At 53.3% G+C, this 18,998-nt stretch overlaps 2 protein-coding genes across 2 annotated transcripts; both read left to right on the top strand.

Annotated features, from left to right (window-relative positions):
* The first annotated feature begins 184 nt into the window (after window positions 1–184).
* On the top strand, window positions 185–1,765 carry LOC122363355 (LYR motif containing protein 1-like). The gene is made up of 2 exons (XM_043332530.1): window positions 185–555; window positions 896–1,765. Exon 2 carries the CDS (start codon window positions 951–953, stop codon window positions 1,332–1,334), a length of 384 nt encoding a protein of 127 aa, XP_043188465.1. The 5' UTR covers window positions 185–555; window positions 896–950; the 3' UTR covers window positions 1,335–1,765.
* A 298-nt stretch (window positions 1,766–2,063) lies between these two features.
* On the top strand, window positions 2,064–17,033 carry LOC122363362 (frizzled-9-like). Its single transcript, XM_043332554.1, has 2 exons — window positions 2,064–2,434; window positions 14,478–17,033. Exons 1-2 carry the CDS (start codon window positions 2,255–2,257, stop codon window positions 16,089–16,091), a joined length of 1,794 nt encoding a protein of 597 aa, XP_043188489.1. The 5' UTR covers window positions 2,064–2,254; the 3' UTR covers window positions 16,092–17,033.
* Window positions 17,034–18,998: the final 1,965 nt, after the last annotated feature.

Raw genomic sequence — 18,998 nt, 5'->3', positions numbered from 1 at the left:
ATTCAGTGTTGCATTGTTGTTATAAAAAGCATTCACATTTTATTTATAATCAAAATTTCAAAGATACTCTTACCTCTGATTTGTCTAATAGTGCTAGCGAAAACGACAAATTGGAAGCTTCGATCATACGACTGAAACAGCTGCGTCATTTATGCCTAAACAAATATATAATACTTTCGTATTCATTCTGAATCCAGACGGTTCATCGACGGCACTTTACCTTGATGTTTTAAAGATGCTACTTCACCACGGTAGGCAAAAATCTTTGGTTTTCTTTTATTCCTGACCAAATTTTCCATTGACTTGAAGCTACCAACATTTCATAGCATCTTTTATTCTTCCATACTTACCATTGTGAAGAATGAAAGGAGGCAAGAATATAAAATCAAATATACAAATGGAGTAAAAACATTTTGAAATTGCATCACTAAAATCATCTGCGATAATAAGCATATGCAGACTTGCGATTTGAACACAAGTGAAAGTGAAGTTTCAGGGCAAGGCGTTGAGGATTGAGATAGATGAAGTGCTTAGGAGGAGGAAGGAAAGAGCAAGGTGAGGTTGGGGCATATTTTGGGCTATTTGTCAATTCTAAGTCTCAAAACAGAACAGTCATGTCTTCACTGGCTTTCGGTCACGATCTTATGCACCAGTCAGCACCTTGACCTACAGCAGGGCAAGACTCATTTCCCGGGGACTAGAATTTCAGTATCTAAGCTACGAGCGCTTCAAGCTTATGATATAATGAATGCAGGTAGGTACTCAGCACTATTGCCTAGTTCAAAGTGCACTGAATCAACCAAATTATATACCTACCTATTGGCAGCATGTCGGTATACCTACCTAGCATAATTGTAGTCTTTTGAAATGGCCATGGAAGCATTTCTGATTTCAGGTAGCAACACCTCTTCAGGTGGGCCTGGAACCCTGGAGGGGGACAACTGGCGAGGATGGCTTCTTCAGCGCCGCTGCGGACTCAGGTGCTGAGCATGTACCGCCAGATCCTGCGCGCGGCGCGCACGTGGCAGGCGGCGGACCCGTCCGAGACGGCCGAGCATCGCGCCTACATCCGCGCCGAGGCCGGCCAGCTGTTCCGGCGCCACTCGGGCGAGACGGACCCGAAGCGCGTGCGCCAGTACCTGACCGAGGCCGAGAGCCGGCTGGAGCTGGCGCTGCACTACGGCACGCCGTACCCGCGGCCGGTCAACCTGCCGCCGGGCGCGCTGGCGCCGCGCGACGGCCGGCCGCTGGGGAGTGCTCAGCTGCGGCGGCGCGCGCGCAGCCGGCCCGTCTACACCCGCTCCGAGGACGAGCTGAGCGGGCTGGACCGGTGACCGGCGCAGATCGGCGGTCGGTCGGTCGGCGTCCTCTCCTGACTGGACTGAGATCGAGAGTAACGCCTAACTTTGCTAGATGCCGGTGTCCGCAGTATATGTCTCAGCCCGGCAGAGCTGGGAACTGGGCGGTGCAGCATGTTGTTACCAGTGTGTAATGAAAGCATTTGCCGCCCTGGCTCGTCGTTTATGTTCCCCGCTACGGCTGATGCACGTATAACTGTTAACAAGAGCTGTGGGGTGAACTGAACTCAAGCTGCGGTCGGTTTATGACTCATGTTGTCTGGTCCTCAGTATGGTGTCAGTTTCATCAGTAGGTAATCGAGTCTATTGACTCATAGTGCTACAGCTGTAGCTATCGTGTCTCACCGTTGTTTGAACCGAGTGTTATGAGTGAAATACATTGTTGAATAAATGAAATACAACTATCATAGCGCCGTTTATGCAACAGATTTTGATCAACCACGTTCTGACATTTTTCTATCTTGGCTTCTGGAGTTTCGCAAATTTCGGATGGAAAATAGCAGAGTGGAGAACGAATCTTCACTGTCATTGTCAACTGCAGTACACCGTACGTACTACGTAGAACGACCAATAACCATTAATCATGACCAAGGCTCTATATACCCACCCCGCATTGCTTGTTCACATATCGCCCCTCGCCAGTCGCCGGGCACGGCGAGATGGGCCACCGAAGGGAGGCGTCCGGTCGGTGGCGCCCTCTATTCTGGTGACCTTGAGTGGTCCCCGGTGGCGGGCGGACGCGGTGCGTCGGCGAAGCGGGCGGTCGGTCAGTCGCGAGGAGTCGTCGGCGAGTGGGGGTTGTTGCTGAGTTGTGCTGTGACCGCGTGGGGCCGATGCGGTGCTGATCGGCGCGCCAGGCGGTGGCTGCCGACTGTGAGGTCACGCCTGTGGCAGCGATGGATGTGTGGCACGTGTTGGCGGCTCTGGTGGTCGCCGTCGGCGGCTCGGTGTTCGAGCCCCACAGGACCAGTCAGTGCGAGCCTATCACGATAGAAGCGTGCCAGGACATGCCCTACAATGTCACACGGATGCCCAACATTGCCAGGCACGAGACGCAAGCGGAGGCAGCCGAAATGGTAAGGAGTTTATTGACCGTCACTGCCCCCCTCCTGCTCCCCCGCCATTGCCTCATCGAACTAACGGAAACGCAAGGGGCGCAGAGCGCGAACCACGTGCACTGCCTCCCTATCTTACATTTGCCTTGACCTTTCCCTTGATTTCACAGACTTGTGCGTAAATTCGAAAGCTCGTTTGAGAAAGACTGGAGAAATTTACTATAACCAGGGGCGATATAATTGGTCGTCAGTAGAAGTTCATCAGCTATGTTTACTAATCCCTTGGTTTGTTCGATTTCATCTTGTATTAGCGCCGCGGCATGTAGTGTGATACCATTGCATTTCTTTGTGTTGTTTATGCTGGAACTTTGTGAAAAGTGACTACTTTGTGGCTTGCGTGCACATTTGATATCCATATCATGTCACGCTATACGAGAAAGCTCACATCTTGATAACTTGAGTTGATTCCTTACGCTTCGATGAATGCGTTCACCGTGAAAGGCGATGTCGATTTTCCGAAATCGTACCCACAGCGCCTTGGTGGCGTGACTGTCAGTTTCTGGTTCCTGAGCAGACGCATCAGCATCAACCTTTCCGTGTGGCTTGGGCTCGGTCCGCCAAAGCCTGAATGTTCGTGCACACTGCAAGCTGTGGGAGCCTTCAGCTCACTTCACCTCAGGTTGTGCTCGCCGGTTTACTGGAGTCTGGAGCTCGTGCGGGGAGGGCGGGTCTGATGGCGCGTGCTGGTCGGTCTCGGTCATATTGGTCAGGCCTTTTTAACCTCTTGCCTGAATGTACAGATTATACCATGCCACCATGTGGCCACCATGTGCTATCCAAGATCTGCAAGACTGCAACCCTCAGATCTGTCCTAGAAATCAGTGTGGGCACGTGTGGGATGGAGCCGTCAGAATTTCTGCAGTCATCGTGCATCTAGGTACCTACATACATTCTGCATGTCCGTAGTAACATATAAGTGCATGTATGGCCTAAACTTTTGAATTCATTTTAAAATCGCACACAATCGCACTCTAACACCCATGACTAAGCTAAGCAATAAATGCGAAACGTTGAGTAATTTTTGCGTTTTATCTCTTTTAAAATGAATTCAAAAGTTTAGGCCATGGCCATACATGCACTTATATGTCACATCTGTCATTTGATAATCCTCAACATGTCCGTAGTAGCTGCAGGTTATGGATAACTTGACACTTGTTGAGGTAGATTGATTGTTGTTTATTATTCCATTTATATGAACTGGGCGATCGTGATTGAGAGATAGATAAAGAATGCGTCATAGACCTCTACATACCATGTAGAGGTACCATGTAGAGGTATGTAGAGGTCTATGAATGCGTCCTTTCTCCGGGTCATCCAATGCCTTCATCTAGCGAGGATTCAGCCCATCACTTCTTACCTAATGCCTATCATAGGCGGGATTCGGGAACGATTAATCATGTTGTTCGACGTGATTCTGAGCAGTTTCCATGGGCGCCGCCACCGGGGGGGACGGGGGGGACGCGTCCCCCCACTCTCAGAATGGAAGGGGGACGTCCCCCCCAAACTCATTACGGAGCGAGCGAAGCGAGCTTAGTCTTTCGTAGATAACGGAAATTTCTGAGTGTGAGCGGCCGGCACGCTTTTGCGAGGCTTATATCTCAGCAGCCACTTTTGACCGAATTACATGCCATAATTTTCGGTAGGGTAGCTTTATTCCTTCTAACAAGTGTTGGACTATTCCCGATGCATGTGGGTGACCCCTTATGCACGTGCCACATGAAAAATGAAGAGGTGTCAGTTTTGTAACAATTTTGGCAAAGAAAGTTGGCATGTATAGGTAGGTACCCACTAGGCAATGCATATTCATGTGCTACAGTTGGGGTGCTGCTGCACGTGCGCACGTGCAGGGGTCGATTCCAGATCTCGAGAACGGCTGAACCGATTGTGCTGAAATTTGATACATGGTTAGGGACCGGTTAGTAGGGTACCGTGCAAAAGTCAGTTGGGACCCATTTTGCACGTGCGCACGTGCAAGGTGCCGCTTCCAGACCAGAGCTCGAGAACGGCTAGGCCGATTGCGCTCAAATTTGGCACATCGTTAGGGACCGGTTAGTAGGGTGCAGTGCACAAGTTAGTTGGAGGTACCCCCTTGCAATTTCGCACGTGCACCCTCGCACCCTCTCGCTCGCTCCGTTGGTCGCCCCAAAAAGCGTTTTACTGGTTGTTATCCATACCCGAAACTTGCTTAGGCCCGTCTGTCCAATGAGACCATTTCAGAGCCGGAAGGATGAAAGAATTAGTGGGAGACATTGGTCTGGGCAGCCACCCCAGTGACCCACAATTGGGCTGAACCCGACCGATTGAACAGGCAGCCCAGCCCACTGGCACTCACTGCACCCGGCAAAGGACTATAGCTCCAGTGGAGCCATTCCTGCATGGGATAGTTGCCCATCCAGCCCGGAGCAGGGGGGTTGCGGCGTGGAGGAGAAGGATTTGACTGTCCTGAGGATGGAAGAGATAGAACGGTGCCGAATCTGAGAGGGTCCAGGAGGTTTACATACTCAGTATATGGGGTGTGGGCCTACATGCATTGGTCTGACCCCTGACACCTCGGCCAACAAAATCTCCAGCTCTTGTCCGACCTGTTATCGCGGAACTGCCGATTTTTGATATCGTGATCAACGTGTGTCGTATAAAACGACTGGCCGAAAATGGGCCTAATATATTTCGTCAAACCAGCCAAGAGAGCATGACTTTAGGTAAACCAATCCGACATCAAAGTCAAAATCCGAACAATTTCGAAGACTTCAACTCCGACTCTAGCCATAACTATCAACTCCGACTGATTTCGGCTCCGACCGTTCTGCAGTCACACGACACTAAATTTCCAGCTTCTAAGAAATAAGCTATACGGTTGAGAGGACAACAAAACTTTGAGGCGACTTGACTACTTCACTTGGTGACCTGACCTAAGGTTTTCTGGTATCAAGCTTGTTACACGGGCTGCAAAATCCATATTTTGGAGCAGTTTTGCCTGATGTTTTTTGCCAATTTTCGCGGCGCTTCGCGCCGATTCATGCACAACCCAGAAAGACAGATTGTTACTACCTATACAACGCCCCCTCCTCCACGCGGGTATGCAATATGCATTTCCTATGCAATATGCATTACCGATCAGATTAGTGGCACACATCAGCAATTATAGCCTGATAGAGCACTGGAGGTTTTGCCGTTTCAAATTGAATCGGACATCGGATGTGTATATAGGTAGGCACTTGGTGGGAAATCGGTCTATAGCCATACCTAAACTACTTTCCTCAAACCAGTTGTTTTGCCCCAGTTATGAGTTCTTATGCTTAAAATGGTCAGAAAATAACATAATGAATATTTGCAAAGATGATTTTATTTTATTTCTACATAAGAACTGTTTTCCATCTTTCGTAGAGGCTACTTATATTGCAGCGGAAGCTGATTACGCGTTGACCAAGCATACTCGTGTCACGTAGTTCAAACCAGGCACCAACTGAATGCTGATTGGCTAGCATTTTTCCGTAAGGGAATGGATTCCTCGGTAATGGAATGACAAAGTGTAGCCTATGGGAATGACTTCAGTCTTCAAACCTAAAATCGATACCGATATCTTTGGCTAGGTTGATCGTTGGGCCATAACAGCTCTTGATTTGTTAATTCTTGTCTCAGCTCAAGCTACAAAACTGTTACTTCAGTTTAAAACCCTATGTTAAAAGTGGCATATTTGCTTTAAACGTTCAATACGTCGGACCAAAAAAGCCACGGTAAGAATGTCTATTTTAGGGTTTTCAGTCGGTCAGTCCGTCCCCCCCAGTCAAAAATCCGTGGCGGCGCCCCTGGCAGTTTCTAGGATAGGGAGCATGGCACCGGTCGATTATCCGGCATGACCGGCTTTCCAGAAGTCCGGTTATGTCATCGCGGTAGCCGATATCAAATTGCTACTCAATCAGAGTCTGTTGTCAGTCCACTGCACTGCACGCCATTCGATGCTTTGGAGACTAAGATTGCATGTTGTGGACGCTTTGGCCGGAACTGGGCTACTGCAAGTGGCTGCCGCAACGGTGCCGCGTGCCGCTGTCACTCCCTCAACTCACTGACATTTCGAATGGCGGCCAGTAATGAGCTCCCCCAAAAAGTCGTACTCGACAACAATGCAGCTATCCAAGAACAATGCGGCATTTACATGCTGTTTGCAACGGTCCTGAATGAGCTGTCTCCAAACAACCAAACGGCTTGCGAGTTGTGCTCACTGGGAATTTAAATCCGATTGAAACAGCTTGTATTCTGCTGCTAAGTCCTGTTCGATCCTGCCATCTTGATTCGAACAATCTCCTGGCCGGCTATATCGACAAATGACATGCACTTTATCAACGCTGCATACGATTTAAATAAAAACATCCCACTACCAGACAGCCATTCCCCGGCCGAGATTGCCCACGAGATAGTTAATGACACGTAAAAATCGTCGACAAACTCCTGGATTACGACACATCCTCGGCATTTATGTCAGACATTTTCGGACTCATCACCGTCTCCCTGCACCCCGGTCAGCCCACGTAGGTAGGTATCCCCCGACTAGCCAGGTAGCCGCCCCTGTGTGTCAGCGGCAGGGACGGACGGTGGGGGGGGGTCTGTCGCTCGCCGACTGATTTACTGCCGCGCCGTCGACTGCCGGACCGGGCCGGCCGGTCGCTCGGCGGAGCGGCCGTTTTTACCGGGCGGACGGCGACATTGACGGATGCCACAGGGCGGCGTTCCGTGAGCCGCAGGGGCGGCGCCGCGCCTACCTGGATGGCCGTCGGCCGACGCACCGAGGTCGGACGGAGGGACGGACGGGCGGGTCGCAATACCTGGCTGGCACAGTCATTGTAGTATGTCGTCGCCAGAGGAAGCAGAGTAGCTGGTCAGCTGAAATCTGCACTGGGACGGGTGCCTGTTTCCTGAAGACAGGAGCTGCCTGTAGTTGTTGCTGTCTGCTGTGACCACAGTATATCGCCACAAGTGATGGCATCCACTTATATTTCATTTCTCGCTCTTATTTGGATACACTGGATAGGTAAGTATCTGGAAAACTTGATTAAGTTCTCCAACGATACCGGATCGTTTAGGTTGAGGTTGATGCCCAGCTCCCCTCTCATCCCCTGTGGTCGATGATGTGCCTCTCCCGGGCCCGTCGCGGCTACGGTCCGTCGCCAGCGGCTCGACGGTCCCTCCCGTCGTGTCTGTCGGCGGCGACAGCGTGCGGTACCGTGTCCCGGCGGTGTTTTGTCGCCGTCGTCTGTCACCGCCCGCGGGACTCAGACGCCCCGCCGTCTGCCGACGCTGCACCGCCCAGCCGCCCGCTCACTACACGGCAGTGTGTGTGACGTGTGTACTCGCTGCATATTCGGCGGTATACCTGCGGTTAACCCATGTAACCTCAGCGGGAACAGGTGTGCTCGTGATGGCTGGGGTAGGTGGTACCGTAGTCTAGTCTGAGGTGGCACCTGAAATGTGTTTATTTTTCCCTGTCTTGGTCCGATGCCCTGTATCCGCGTTTGCGTCCTTGCCTTCGTCCCTCTCCGGTGTCCGGTGTCCGCACTCAGTGTGTCCGTGTCCGGTAGCCAGTGATCCGTGTCGTCCGCCGATTTCTGACGCCCGGCCGCCGGTCGTCCGCGGTCTATCGCCCACCGAATCTGTCATTAGCCTGTATTACAATGTCCCGGCTTTGCTATCGGCGTGTTTGACATACGGGACCGGTTCGCCCCCCCCCCCCCTCGAGTGCCGCCGCGCCGCACGGGCTGCTGGGTATCGGTGTGTGGCGGCGTTTTCCGAGGACGCTTTGGCGCGGTGCTGACTGTCTGGTTGGAGCAGTCGATCGAATCGGTTCATCTCGACGTGCAGACGGCGGCTCTCGGCCGCTGGCGGTGCTCTCAGAGCGTGGGTGTCGAGCCGGGCACACGGCGGCTGGACGGCTGCCCGCCGCCGACGCAGCTCGTTGCCGGCTCGCGCCGCCCCGCTGCACGCTGCTGGAACGTCCCGCCCGTTTGGCCAGTTTTCGGAAGCCTACCGCCTGTGTCGGGACGCCGTCAGTGGCCGCCGCTGCGGAGCTGGTTACCTCGTCGGTCGCCGTCGCCTGATGCTCCGGCTCCTATACGGCATCGGCGGATGGGACCTACACGCCGTTTATCTTTAAACACCCGCAGCTGGTCTAAAATGCTAGCTTCCAAGGTCGCCGGCAGTGCAGCGTTGTCTGTATCGGTGGCAACAGGCAACTTATCCAATCGGTCCGCCTTCGACAGGCAACAGCGCCGGGTCGTGCCGCTCGGCCGGCGCCTGACCGGCCGCGCCGTGCCGCTACCAACCACCGCTCGCGGGGCGGGCCGGGGGCGGGTCGCCGCTGATGACACGTAATGACAGCGGCGGTCGCGGTGTCGCCCACTGCGGGGAGGGTTCCTGGGACCGGTCACCTCCGGCCCCGCACGCGTATTTACAAATTGCAACCGAGCTCCGCCGTAGGGTATTTTATTTCCGCCGTAGTGTATTTCACTTGGGGCATTTTCTACCATACATCTGCCTGAGCTTAGGGTAATTACAATTTGTCGGCGACGTTAAAAAATGATGCACTTTTTTTGCAGTATAGGATACCGCATGTGCATATTTCTGCCTTTTTGGGTGCGCTTTATCGGTTTTTCGTGAGTAACTCGTGTAAAAACCGTCCGATCGCGACGAAAATTTCAATGCCCCCGATTTTATCAATTTTACACCTACCCTGAAAATTTCATGACCCTGACCTAAATGACCTTTGACCTGTGACCTATTTCTCGAGACCATGTTTGGCCCGAATCGCGATTCGGCGTATGTCGGATCGCATTAGCCGCGCGGTTGCAGTCTTCACGTGGTTTCAAGCGTTGAAACATGTGATATGATGCTGGTCCCATGCATTAGGGTGGGTGTCAAGGTCACCTGAAGGTCAGGTCAGCTCAATGACCTTTGATGACCTCGGTTCCTTTTTAGAGTTTTACATGTTTCTAGGCTAGTTTTTGGAGCTGATTTCGAATTTAGCAACTATTTTTTTATTCAGGCCTCCCTCCAACGGGCTCTTGTGTTGTCCCAATTATAGGAGGAGGATTCGAACATTACAGGGGGTGTAACGAAATTATCCGGACACCTTTCTTCCCGCTGTAATTAAAAAGCAAAACAATCTGGTACTTTTTCTTTTAACTGAGCTTGTAGCCACCTTTCATAAAAACACAGTGGTGAACGTTCTGGAGCATTTCAGCCAATGAATTCTCCAGCACACTGGCTTTGATGCGGACCAACGCCGTCTAAACCTGTGCCTGCGGTTGAGCAGTGCTTATGGCGGGTGGCTCTTCATACACCTCCTGCTGAACAAGAGCCCACAGGTTTTCGATTGAATTGGGATCGCGAGTCGCGACTTTTTCCAAGTCCGATAAGCGTTAGCCCAGAATGATTGAAGGTTCTATCGGCATCATTTCCCGTTCTTTTAGGGACTTTTAAGTAGCGCGCCGCCCCGCATGAAGACAGCGTGGCTTGAATCAGGCATCAGTGCGCGTTCAGAAATCGTGCCCTCCTATGCCGTCTGGTTGAGCGCCTCCAATCATGCTCCACCACCCATGGGTGGAGAATGTTTGAAAAAGTTACCCCGGCCGGCGACCGATAGTCGCGGGAAGACGATATACTCACGTTGTTCTCAACGGTCATCATCAAACCCCTATTCTGACGCATGGAATAGGATGAAGGATGAGCGTTGTATCCGACACCGTATTATTCATAACATTTTTGGAATGATCGAAAAGGCAATTTCCTTTTAAATTATTATTTCTTTTTACTTAAACTTCCAATTTCACACCGAACCCAAACCAAACCATATGCCATTTTGAGTACCTAAATGTTGCGTTTTCAGCTTTTTATTGTGTCTCAAAATAGCTACAAAAAGACAACTCACCATAGTAGAAGCTTTACAGAGAAATTGACAGATCGAACCAAGCAAAGCACTAAAATAGGTCACTGACATCCACGGGCGTAGCCTTTTTCAATGTTGGACGGCTCTTATAATGCAAACAGGGAGTCGATCCAGGAATATCGACCGGTCCCGGTCTCGTAGCTCAGTTGCTAGAGCGTTGGATTCCGCGTGGCGAGAGCACGCGGCCCGGTTACAACAGTCCGAGTTCGAAGCATGATGGCCGCTCGGTGTTTATGAGCACCCTGACGGGTACGCTCATAAACGGGTGTGGTTGCGGTTGGTGGCAGGTCAGTTGAAGGCAATGAGGTCAAGCAGTAGTTTTGAAAAAGTGCGCCGAAGGCGCGCCAAAATTTCGAAACTGAACAGGATGTGAGAGCAATCTTGGCATTGGCGACCATACGCGGGTCTTAGGGTTGGAGATTATGGCAAGTTAAGTAAATGGTAAATACCTACCTGATTTGCAATATTACGCCCATGGAAGTCAACATTCGAAGAGCGTGAGTTTTCTTTTCTCGTATGGAGACAGCTTGTAGGATTTACAAGAGTAGAAAAGTTACCCCGGCCGCGCCGGGGTAGGCTGAAAGTTACCCCGGCCACGGCCGGGGTGGCCGGGGCAGGTTCTCCACCCATGCCACCACCTTTCCTGGAAAAGATCCACCCTTGCCTATGGGGCAAAATATAAGGGACAAAAACACAAAACAAGACAGATAAAAACAAAGCAAAATTAACTCATTACCTAATGAAATTCAGGCTGGAGCAAAAACATAGGGAATAGGTATCTATGTCAAATTAGAATGAAAGATTAAAATCAACCTGACCAGGCCTTACGGTCTGACCTGGTCCTAACCACCTTACTTCGCCTTAACCACCTTCAACCTAGCCTACCACAACACTGCAGAGGTACCTTCCCGGAAAAATGACGCCCAGGGAGGTGACTGTCCAACTTATTGGAATACTACCATGATTGCTTGTCAAAATGTGTGTCATCATGCTATTGTTTGACAAGTGATGTATAATAAATGTGATATTAAATAATTATCTCCTGACTGTTGACTGTTGAGTGGTCAAAATATTCAAATAATCAGGGTACAATGCTGTGCATAGTGCACACTAATCATGTTGTTTTTGTGTAGGCCCTCTGCACATTGTTGTGTGCACTGCTATGTGCACAAAAAAGTGACTGGTGCACAAAAAAATGACTGGTGGTACATGACAAAACAAAAGGTTGTGCAACTGTGAAGTTCATGCCCTTGGTCAAGCTGGTGCCAAATGCCTATAGCTATAGCAGGATCAGTGAGGGTTGTAGACATGCTAATACATTGTGCAATGTGCATTGAAGATATTGGCACAAAGTTCATCCGTAATTACTATGCTTAACACCTAATGTAGGAAGCGACATAAATGCCCAGATGATAAAACTCTCTGGTCAACATCACACAAATTTATTGACATACTTTGCAGGTACATATTTACATTCATGGCAAATAGGTACTTTCGATTTGATTCAGAAACTAGTTGCTAGTAAGCTTGCATTTTTGTAGGTACAACAACGACCATATGTTAAATCATAAAAAACCTTCTCATGGCATTCATCACATACCTTTTTACCGAACAAGTAGGTACCTAGCTAGGTACCATACAATGATTCTAAAAAACTTTCCGCAATCCATCTATGTCTCAACTCACAACTGACACAATGAATTTGAAATACCCTAACAAAACCTATTAACTGTACATAAGAAGAATGCAATACTACAAGAACTATGAATTTCTGAAGTTATTCTCACATGCTGGAATGTTGAAACTCTACTTTTGTCGTCCATTTCCACGTTTGATTGAGCCATCATATCAAACTGATTTCGTTCTTCAGTCACAAGCTTTCGCACAAATCTCAATCTTGAATTTTTACGCATCATCTTGAACCATGCTCCAGTCTTTCCAACAAGGTACAAGGTAACATTGAAGCAATTTTGATGTTACCTATAACAGCTTCAGATCATGATAGGCTTGAGGTTTGTTACACCATTTGCCAGACAAATCTCTACAAAATGTGTATCAATTCCCAAACTAAGTAATTGATCATATCAGTATTATGTTTATATAAAGAAACTCAAATAATCCATAAATTGTTATTGAAACACTCCCACTTCAAGAATTCACAGCAAATAACAGTACAAGTACAGAAGCAAACAAATATTGCGCCAGATTTCGTATGAAACGCGCCATCGTCCTGAAGTTTCTACCACAGACGGTAGTTCAACCGCAGCCGTAGTGTGAAAACCCCTGCCCACCTTACCCCACGGCGGAGCTCGGTTGCAATTTGTAAATACGCGCCCCGCACAGACAGCTGAAGGAGTGGCGCACTGTGGCCCCGCAGCGCTGCGCAGCTACCGATCAGCGGCGGAATTTCCGTCCACCCGACCGGCGGCCGACAAACCTGCGGCCACCCGGGCTCACCGGTGGGCGTCCGCTCCTGTGCAGCTTGGCCTTTTTTGCTTGTTGCGAGACTGTTTTTATCAGAAAGAAAACGTTGTGGTGTTGCGGTTTTGCAATCGGAGAAAGTCTGCGAAGTTGCAGCGATGGGTAGCGATTTGCAGGATTAAAAAATCCTTGCTAGCCACATTTTCTATTCGACGCACGATACCCTTGTCTTGATAACAAATTAAGATCCATTTTCATGTCAGATTGAAAGGTTGAAGTAACCTGCAGAAAATTAATGTACTTTGCTGATGTATGGCTGTGATAGCCTTATTCAATACCGACCCCAATGAAAAGTAGGCACGGAAATGCGGAGTTCAGCCCGAATGTTTATGTTAATCCCACGGACGATAAATGCCCGATCTCAAGCGGACCTCCGTGATGCCGTGGACAGCGGGCGAACTTGCATTTTGCTTGCCTTCGGACGCTTTTAGATTAAATTAGACAGTTACATTATTTCTCCTCGGGGTCACTTTGATACTGCGGTAGATAGCTTGTTTCTAGACTTCGATGCACATCTATCATTCTTTAAGGCATTCGTTACCTACCTCATGTTATGCAGCAATTATTCACATGTTGAACGATGCCGCTTATTTTATTTTTTAACTTCTGTGCCACTTGCCAGGCTGGGGCCTTAGCGAACGGGCTGACGCGTCGTCTGGTTCAACTGGCTACAAGCCGATAACTGGTCGCTATTGCCATGCAGTCGGCGCCTAATGCCTGCAGTACGTCGTGTTCATGACACTGAGCGGACGTGAGGCCAAGTCTGAGCCGCGGCGGCCATCTCTTGCCGACCGAGTGGGTGTGTTTACGTTCCACTTGGGACCAACAGCGGGCCCGTAAATCGGCCATTGTCAGCGGCTGGTCGTGCCGGCGCTAATGGGACGCCCGTTATAAATAGGTGGGCCGGCGCGGCGGCGCTGTTTACGCCGTTTCTCACACTGCCGGCGCCGTGTGGGCCGGCCCCGGCGCGCTCACGATCAACAGCTCTGCGGCCGGCGGCGAGTGCCGGCCGCCGCAGCCGGCCGTTCGACGCCTCGTAACGGCGCCCCAAGCACCGCACGGCGGCCGGCCTCTGCCGACACAGCGAGTCTGCGCGCCCGGCGCTGACTCGGCGTGCAGCGCTCGGGGCGACCCCGCCCCGGGCCGGCGAGACGGCGGGCCAGCCGGCGGCGCTAACAAGCAGCTCTGTTTTGACACCGGCGGTGGCCCAAACACACCGCGCTCCGTGTATACTAACACCGGGCGCGCCGCGAGGGGCGGCGGCCGCCAACGACCCGGCCCGTCCGTCTGTCTGTCTGTCTGTCTGTCTGTCTGTCTGTTGTCCGTCTGTCTGTCTGTCTGTCTGTCTGTCAGTCTGCGTGCCTGCCTGTCTGTCTGTCGGTCTGGGTATCTGTATATCGATATGTCGGTCTACGTTAGACCTGGTGACAACTTATAAATGGCATATCGCTAGATTTCATGTTGATACGCTTGCGTGTCATCCGGCCGGTGACTGAGGTACCCAGGGGCCTCCCACGGTCACGGTCTGACCTGCATCCATACTCGTTTGATCGACCATCTAACGCTCCGTTTCTGTTCTGTCCGCAGCTGCAGCAGTTCAAGACGCTGATCGGCGCCAACTGCAGCCACCAGTTGCGGTTCTTCCTGTGCTCCATGTTCGTGCCGATGTGCTCGGAGAAGGTCAGCGACCCGATCCCCAGCTGCCAGTCGGTGTGTTTCGAGGTGCGCGACAGCTGCCGGCCGGTGCTGCGCACATTCAGTCTCGACTGGCCGGCCGTGCTCAACTGCTCGCGGCTGCCGGTGGCCGGCGGCCTCTGCATGGACCCCAGCGGCGCCGAGCCGGGCTCTGGCGCGCCGCCGCCGCCGGCCGGCCGCCAGCCGGCGCTGCGGCCCGGTCTCGATACGCACCTCTCGATCGCCGCCAAGTACCCGCACCTGCTGCCCGACCTGCTGAAGGGCGCGGGTGTGTCGGCGGCGGCAGCCGGGCCGGCCGCCGTGCCGCCGCCGCCGCCGCTGGTCTGCCCGCCGCGCTACGTGCACCGGCAGGGGCCGCGGCAGGCCGAGTGCGCGCCCGCCTGCGGCGCCGAGGTGCTGTTCACCGCGGCCGACCGGCGGCTGGCGGAGCTCTGGATGACCGTCTGGGCGACGCTGTGCTTCCTCTCCACGCTGTTCACGGTGCTGACGTTCTGGATTGACACGGCGCGCTTCCAGTACCCGGAGCGGCCCATCGTGTTCATCAGCATGTGCTACAACATCTACTCGCTGGGCTACCTGCTGCGGATGGCGCTGGGCGCCGACCACGTGGTGTGCGCGCTGACGCCGGCCGGCCAGCGGGCGCTGATTGCCGACGGGCTGGACAGCGCCGGCTGCATCGTCACCTTCCTGCTGCTCTACTACTTCGGGCTGGCGTCCACGCTGTGGTGGGTGGTGCTCACCTTCACCTGGTTCCTCAGCGCCGGCCGCAAGTGGAGCTCGGAGGCCGTGCAGCGCTACGCCACGCACCTGCACGCCGTGGCGTGGGGCGTGCCGGCCGTGCTCACCGTCATCGCCATCACCGTGCAGACCATCTCGGGCGGTGAGCTGACCGGACTGTGCTACGTGTCGCGGCGGCCGCTGCCGCTGGCCGGCCTGGTGATCGCGCCGCTGGCCGCCGCCCTGCTCACCGGCGCCTTCTTCCTGGCACTCGGACACGCCTCGCTGGTACGCATCCGCCGGCGCATGCGCAGCGAGGGCACCAACACGCACAAGCTGCACACGCTGATGGTGCGCAACGGCGTGTACGGCCTGGCGTACATGGCGCCGGCCGCCGGCGTGGTCATCTGCTACGTGTACGAGTACGTGCACTGGGAGCGCTGGGAGGCGGCGGCGCGCGCGGACGCGGCCCGCTGCCCGGCCGGCGCAGCGGCCGCCGACTGTCCGCTGGAGGCCAGCGTGCCGCCCGTCTCCGTGTTCCTGGTGAAGCTCTTCATGTCGCTGATTGCCGGCGTCATGAGCGGCATGTGGGTGTGGACCTCCAAGACAGTCACCAGCTGGCAGAGGTTCTTCTCGGGGCTCTGCTGCCGCCGTCGGCACGGCACCAAGAGCCCCAGCTACGCGCCGGCGCCGGCCGCCCAGCCGCTGGTGAGTGCGCGGCCCACCCGGCCCGCCGAGCCGCTGCCCAGCAGGCACGGACGATCCGTCGGACAGATCTCCCGCGTGTGACGCGCCTCCGTGACGGTGTGACGCGCCTCCGTGACAGTGGGACGCGTCACCACACGGCCCAGATACTGGCGTGCTCCCCGAGACTGGACTCTGTCAGAGAGCCTACTCAGTGTGGTGGACCGTTTTTGTGAAACTGCCACGTTGGACCCTCACTGCGGACGCGTGACGGTTTACGTGACGCGTGACAGACGTAAGTAACAAGTGGCGATACAACGAGAGCCAGTGTAAGGCCCGGTCACACGGAGTCGGCTCCTAAACCCATGTCACCTCGCTTCCGCTCCGCGTCGTTCCTTGTTTGTGGAAGGGTGTGTGTATTGTGCCGTGTATTGCGCCCTGTTGTGTTCGTTTCATCAGAGCTCACCTCTTACTGTTTATTACCTTACCTGTTCGTTCCCGTTCGGTGCTCGATGTTCCGTTGCGGCGGGGAGGCTCACCGCCGCCGTTCATGCATGCTGAGTGAAGCAGCGTGCGCAGTCACCTTAGCCAGACGTCCGCGGACACTGTGCCAAGAGTATATGTTTGCAATGTTGTATTTGTACAATGCCGGTGGTCGCCGGAGCGAGGCGGCCGGCGTGCCGTTCGGCCGCGGGCTGCCGCGAGCTGTTTGCACCCAGCACGGCTCGGGTCGGCCCGCACAGCGCAGCTGCACGGCTGACTCACAACGTGACGCAGCAGTCCGTGTGTGTCGGCAGATTGCTTTCACGTGCGTGGTGTGTAGGCGGCCCACACAGAGACACTGCCGGCCACCACGGCCGGCGGCGCCGTGCGTTCTCTGACGTTCGTCCTGCCCACCCGGGCCCTTTGCGTTTGTGCTGGAAGACGCTTTATTTATTTTGGCCGTGGTCAGCCGCCGCTGACGGCCGACTCGTTGGTGTTGTTGCACTGAGCTGAACATGTTGTATATCATTCGTCTTAAACTGTGAAATACAGACTCACATGACACTCGTGGTTGCGAAGTGGAAATCAGGGGCGGCGCCGACTGAGCTAAGGTGCGGACTCTCCGGGTGTTGCGGGATGGTTCTCAGCCTCCTGATGCCGAACTGATGGTAGGCACTAGAGTTGCAAAGTTTTCCCAATGGGCTGCTACCGGCACCGCCCCGCCCCACAAACATTTTCTGGGATACCGGCATGCTACCACGCCCCAAGCAAAAAAAACCGCCAAATTACCGGCATACTAAAAAACCTGCATTCTTGATTCTGGCTTACCCCTACATGAGATGCCACATTTTGGCAATTTCAGTAACCGCCCCACCCAACAGCCACCCATTGTCCAACTTATTACAATTCAATAGCCTCTTAGTGTCCAAAGTTTGAATCATATGCTGATAAATTTTTGTGCAAAATCAAAAATACCGGCATGCTACCGGCAAGACATGCCAGATACCACGAAAAAACCTGCGGTAGTGAAAAATTACCGGCATGCCGGTAGTGCGGTAGGGAAATTTTGCAACTCTAGTAGGCACCAAATCGAACTTGCGTCATTAAATTCTAGACAGGATAGCAGGCCACGGGCCTTTCTCCCTCCGACCGTTCACCACTGATCCCACCACCATAAGGCATACACACACGACCTGCGTTTTCACCCTAGGGCCGACCGGACCGGGATCATCGTCCGACTGATTCCTGCGGCGGTGGGACGAGCGGGGTCCAACAGTACATATACTGCCATAGTCACCGTGATACTGCCCACCTGCCAACGCTGGTCCAGGAGGGAGGCAAGGAGAGAAGAGAAGAGAGCGAGAGAGTGAGGGGGAGGCGGTATAGTCTCCGGCAGAGCCGACCGATCCGTCGCAGATTCTCGCCGCCGGCGTCGGTCGGCCGGAGCCAACCCTTTCAGCCGTGCCATATACACTCCGACAATGTGGCAGGCTCGTTACCATGCACTATGCGGCCCGGGATATTGGCCATAAGTTACAGGCACCGGCCGTTGTTATAGGAGAGTAACGACGAAAGGCAGGGCCGGACCCCATCACCGATAAAGCTCCGAAGCACGATACCAACTAGATCATGGGGGTGTATGCACTTTGCATCCGACGGAGATATTGAAGCACACTTGCATGCGGCGGTATGTTGCAAGCTAATGTCGATATTGGCCCCGCAGGTCAAGGCTGCTGGATGGATGGTGATCGTAACCACACGAAAGACGTGTTCTGATTTCAGCAGCGAATAAGTACCGTTTCACAATTCACCTTTCACACTACACGTATGCAGATACACCCACCTAAATGCACACACATCATTTGCATAATGTATTATACAACCGACTTCATTCATGTGAACGTATTCTTACAGCCATAACGTTGCATTGTCACATGCCCGTCCCAATTTTGTCAGAACCCCACTAGCTAACCCTACCGCACCATTCCGTGTCGCGGCCCATTCCCGACACTCGCCGGGGTCGGCCGGGTCAAACGGGCCCGTGTCAGGTCACCGACACCGCTCAGTGACACACAGCCGGGGCGCTGACACCGCCGGCGGCCCGGGCCGGCGGCGCCGTAAATAATTTACCGGCGGCGACGGCTGAGACCCTCCTGTTTACACGCTGTTAACAAGCCGCGAATATGCAGACGGTTATCAGTCGCTGCATACATTCATGAGAAGACAAGAACGGCCGCTTTGTGTGGGACAGGTGTGGGCAGGAGGGGGCGCGGAGGGGGGGGGGGCGGTTATCGGGTCCGGAGAGTGTCAAGACGGGATGATACGAGCCGTCCGAGGTGACAAAAGAGAAGAGCGGGTCGGCGTCAGAGCGTTACGTTACGTCATCCTGGGTCATCAGGTCACATTACGTCACACACGTGTCACATCATCACTCACAGTTAGCTCCACCCACAACCCAGCTCAGGGTGCCGTTCATCTCAAACATAGGCTTCGTCACACGGACCGCACACATCAGACGCGCGACACACC

This window comes from Amphibalanus amphitrite, unplaced genomic scaffold (assembly GCF_019059575.1).
Source record: "Amphibalanus amphitrite isolate SeventyFive unplaced genomic scaffold, NRLGWU_Aamphi_draft 000617F_arrow, whole genome shotgun sequence".
Taxonomy (NCBI): domain Eukaryota; kingdom Metazoa; phylum Arthropoda; class Thecostraca; order Balanomorpha; family Balanidae; genus Amphibalanus; species Amphibalanus amphitrite.
The sequence above is the reverse complement of the archived record's forward strand: the minus strand, read 5'-3'. Positions and strand labels throughout refer to the sequence as shown.

Bases quoted from the DNA above. Each gene is read 5' to 3' on its own strand.
- LOC122363362 (XM_043332554.1), top strand. From the start codon at position 2,255: ATGGATGTGTGGCACGTGTTGGCGGCTCTGGTGGTCGCCGTCGGCGGC. The intron at 2,435-14,477 runs GTAAGGAGTTTA...TTCTGTCCGCAG, and splicing joins AAGCGGAGGCAGCCGAAATG to CTGCAGCAGTTCAAGACGCT.
- LOC122363355 (XM_043332530.1), top strand. From the start codon at position 951: ATGGCTTCTTCAGCGCCGCTGCGGACTCAGGTGCTGAGCATGTACCGC.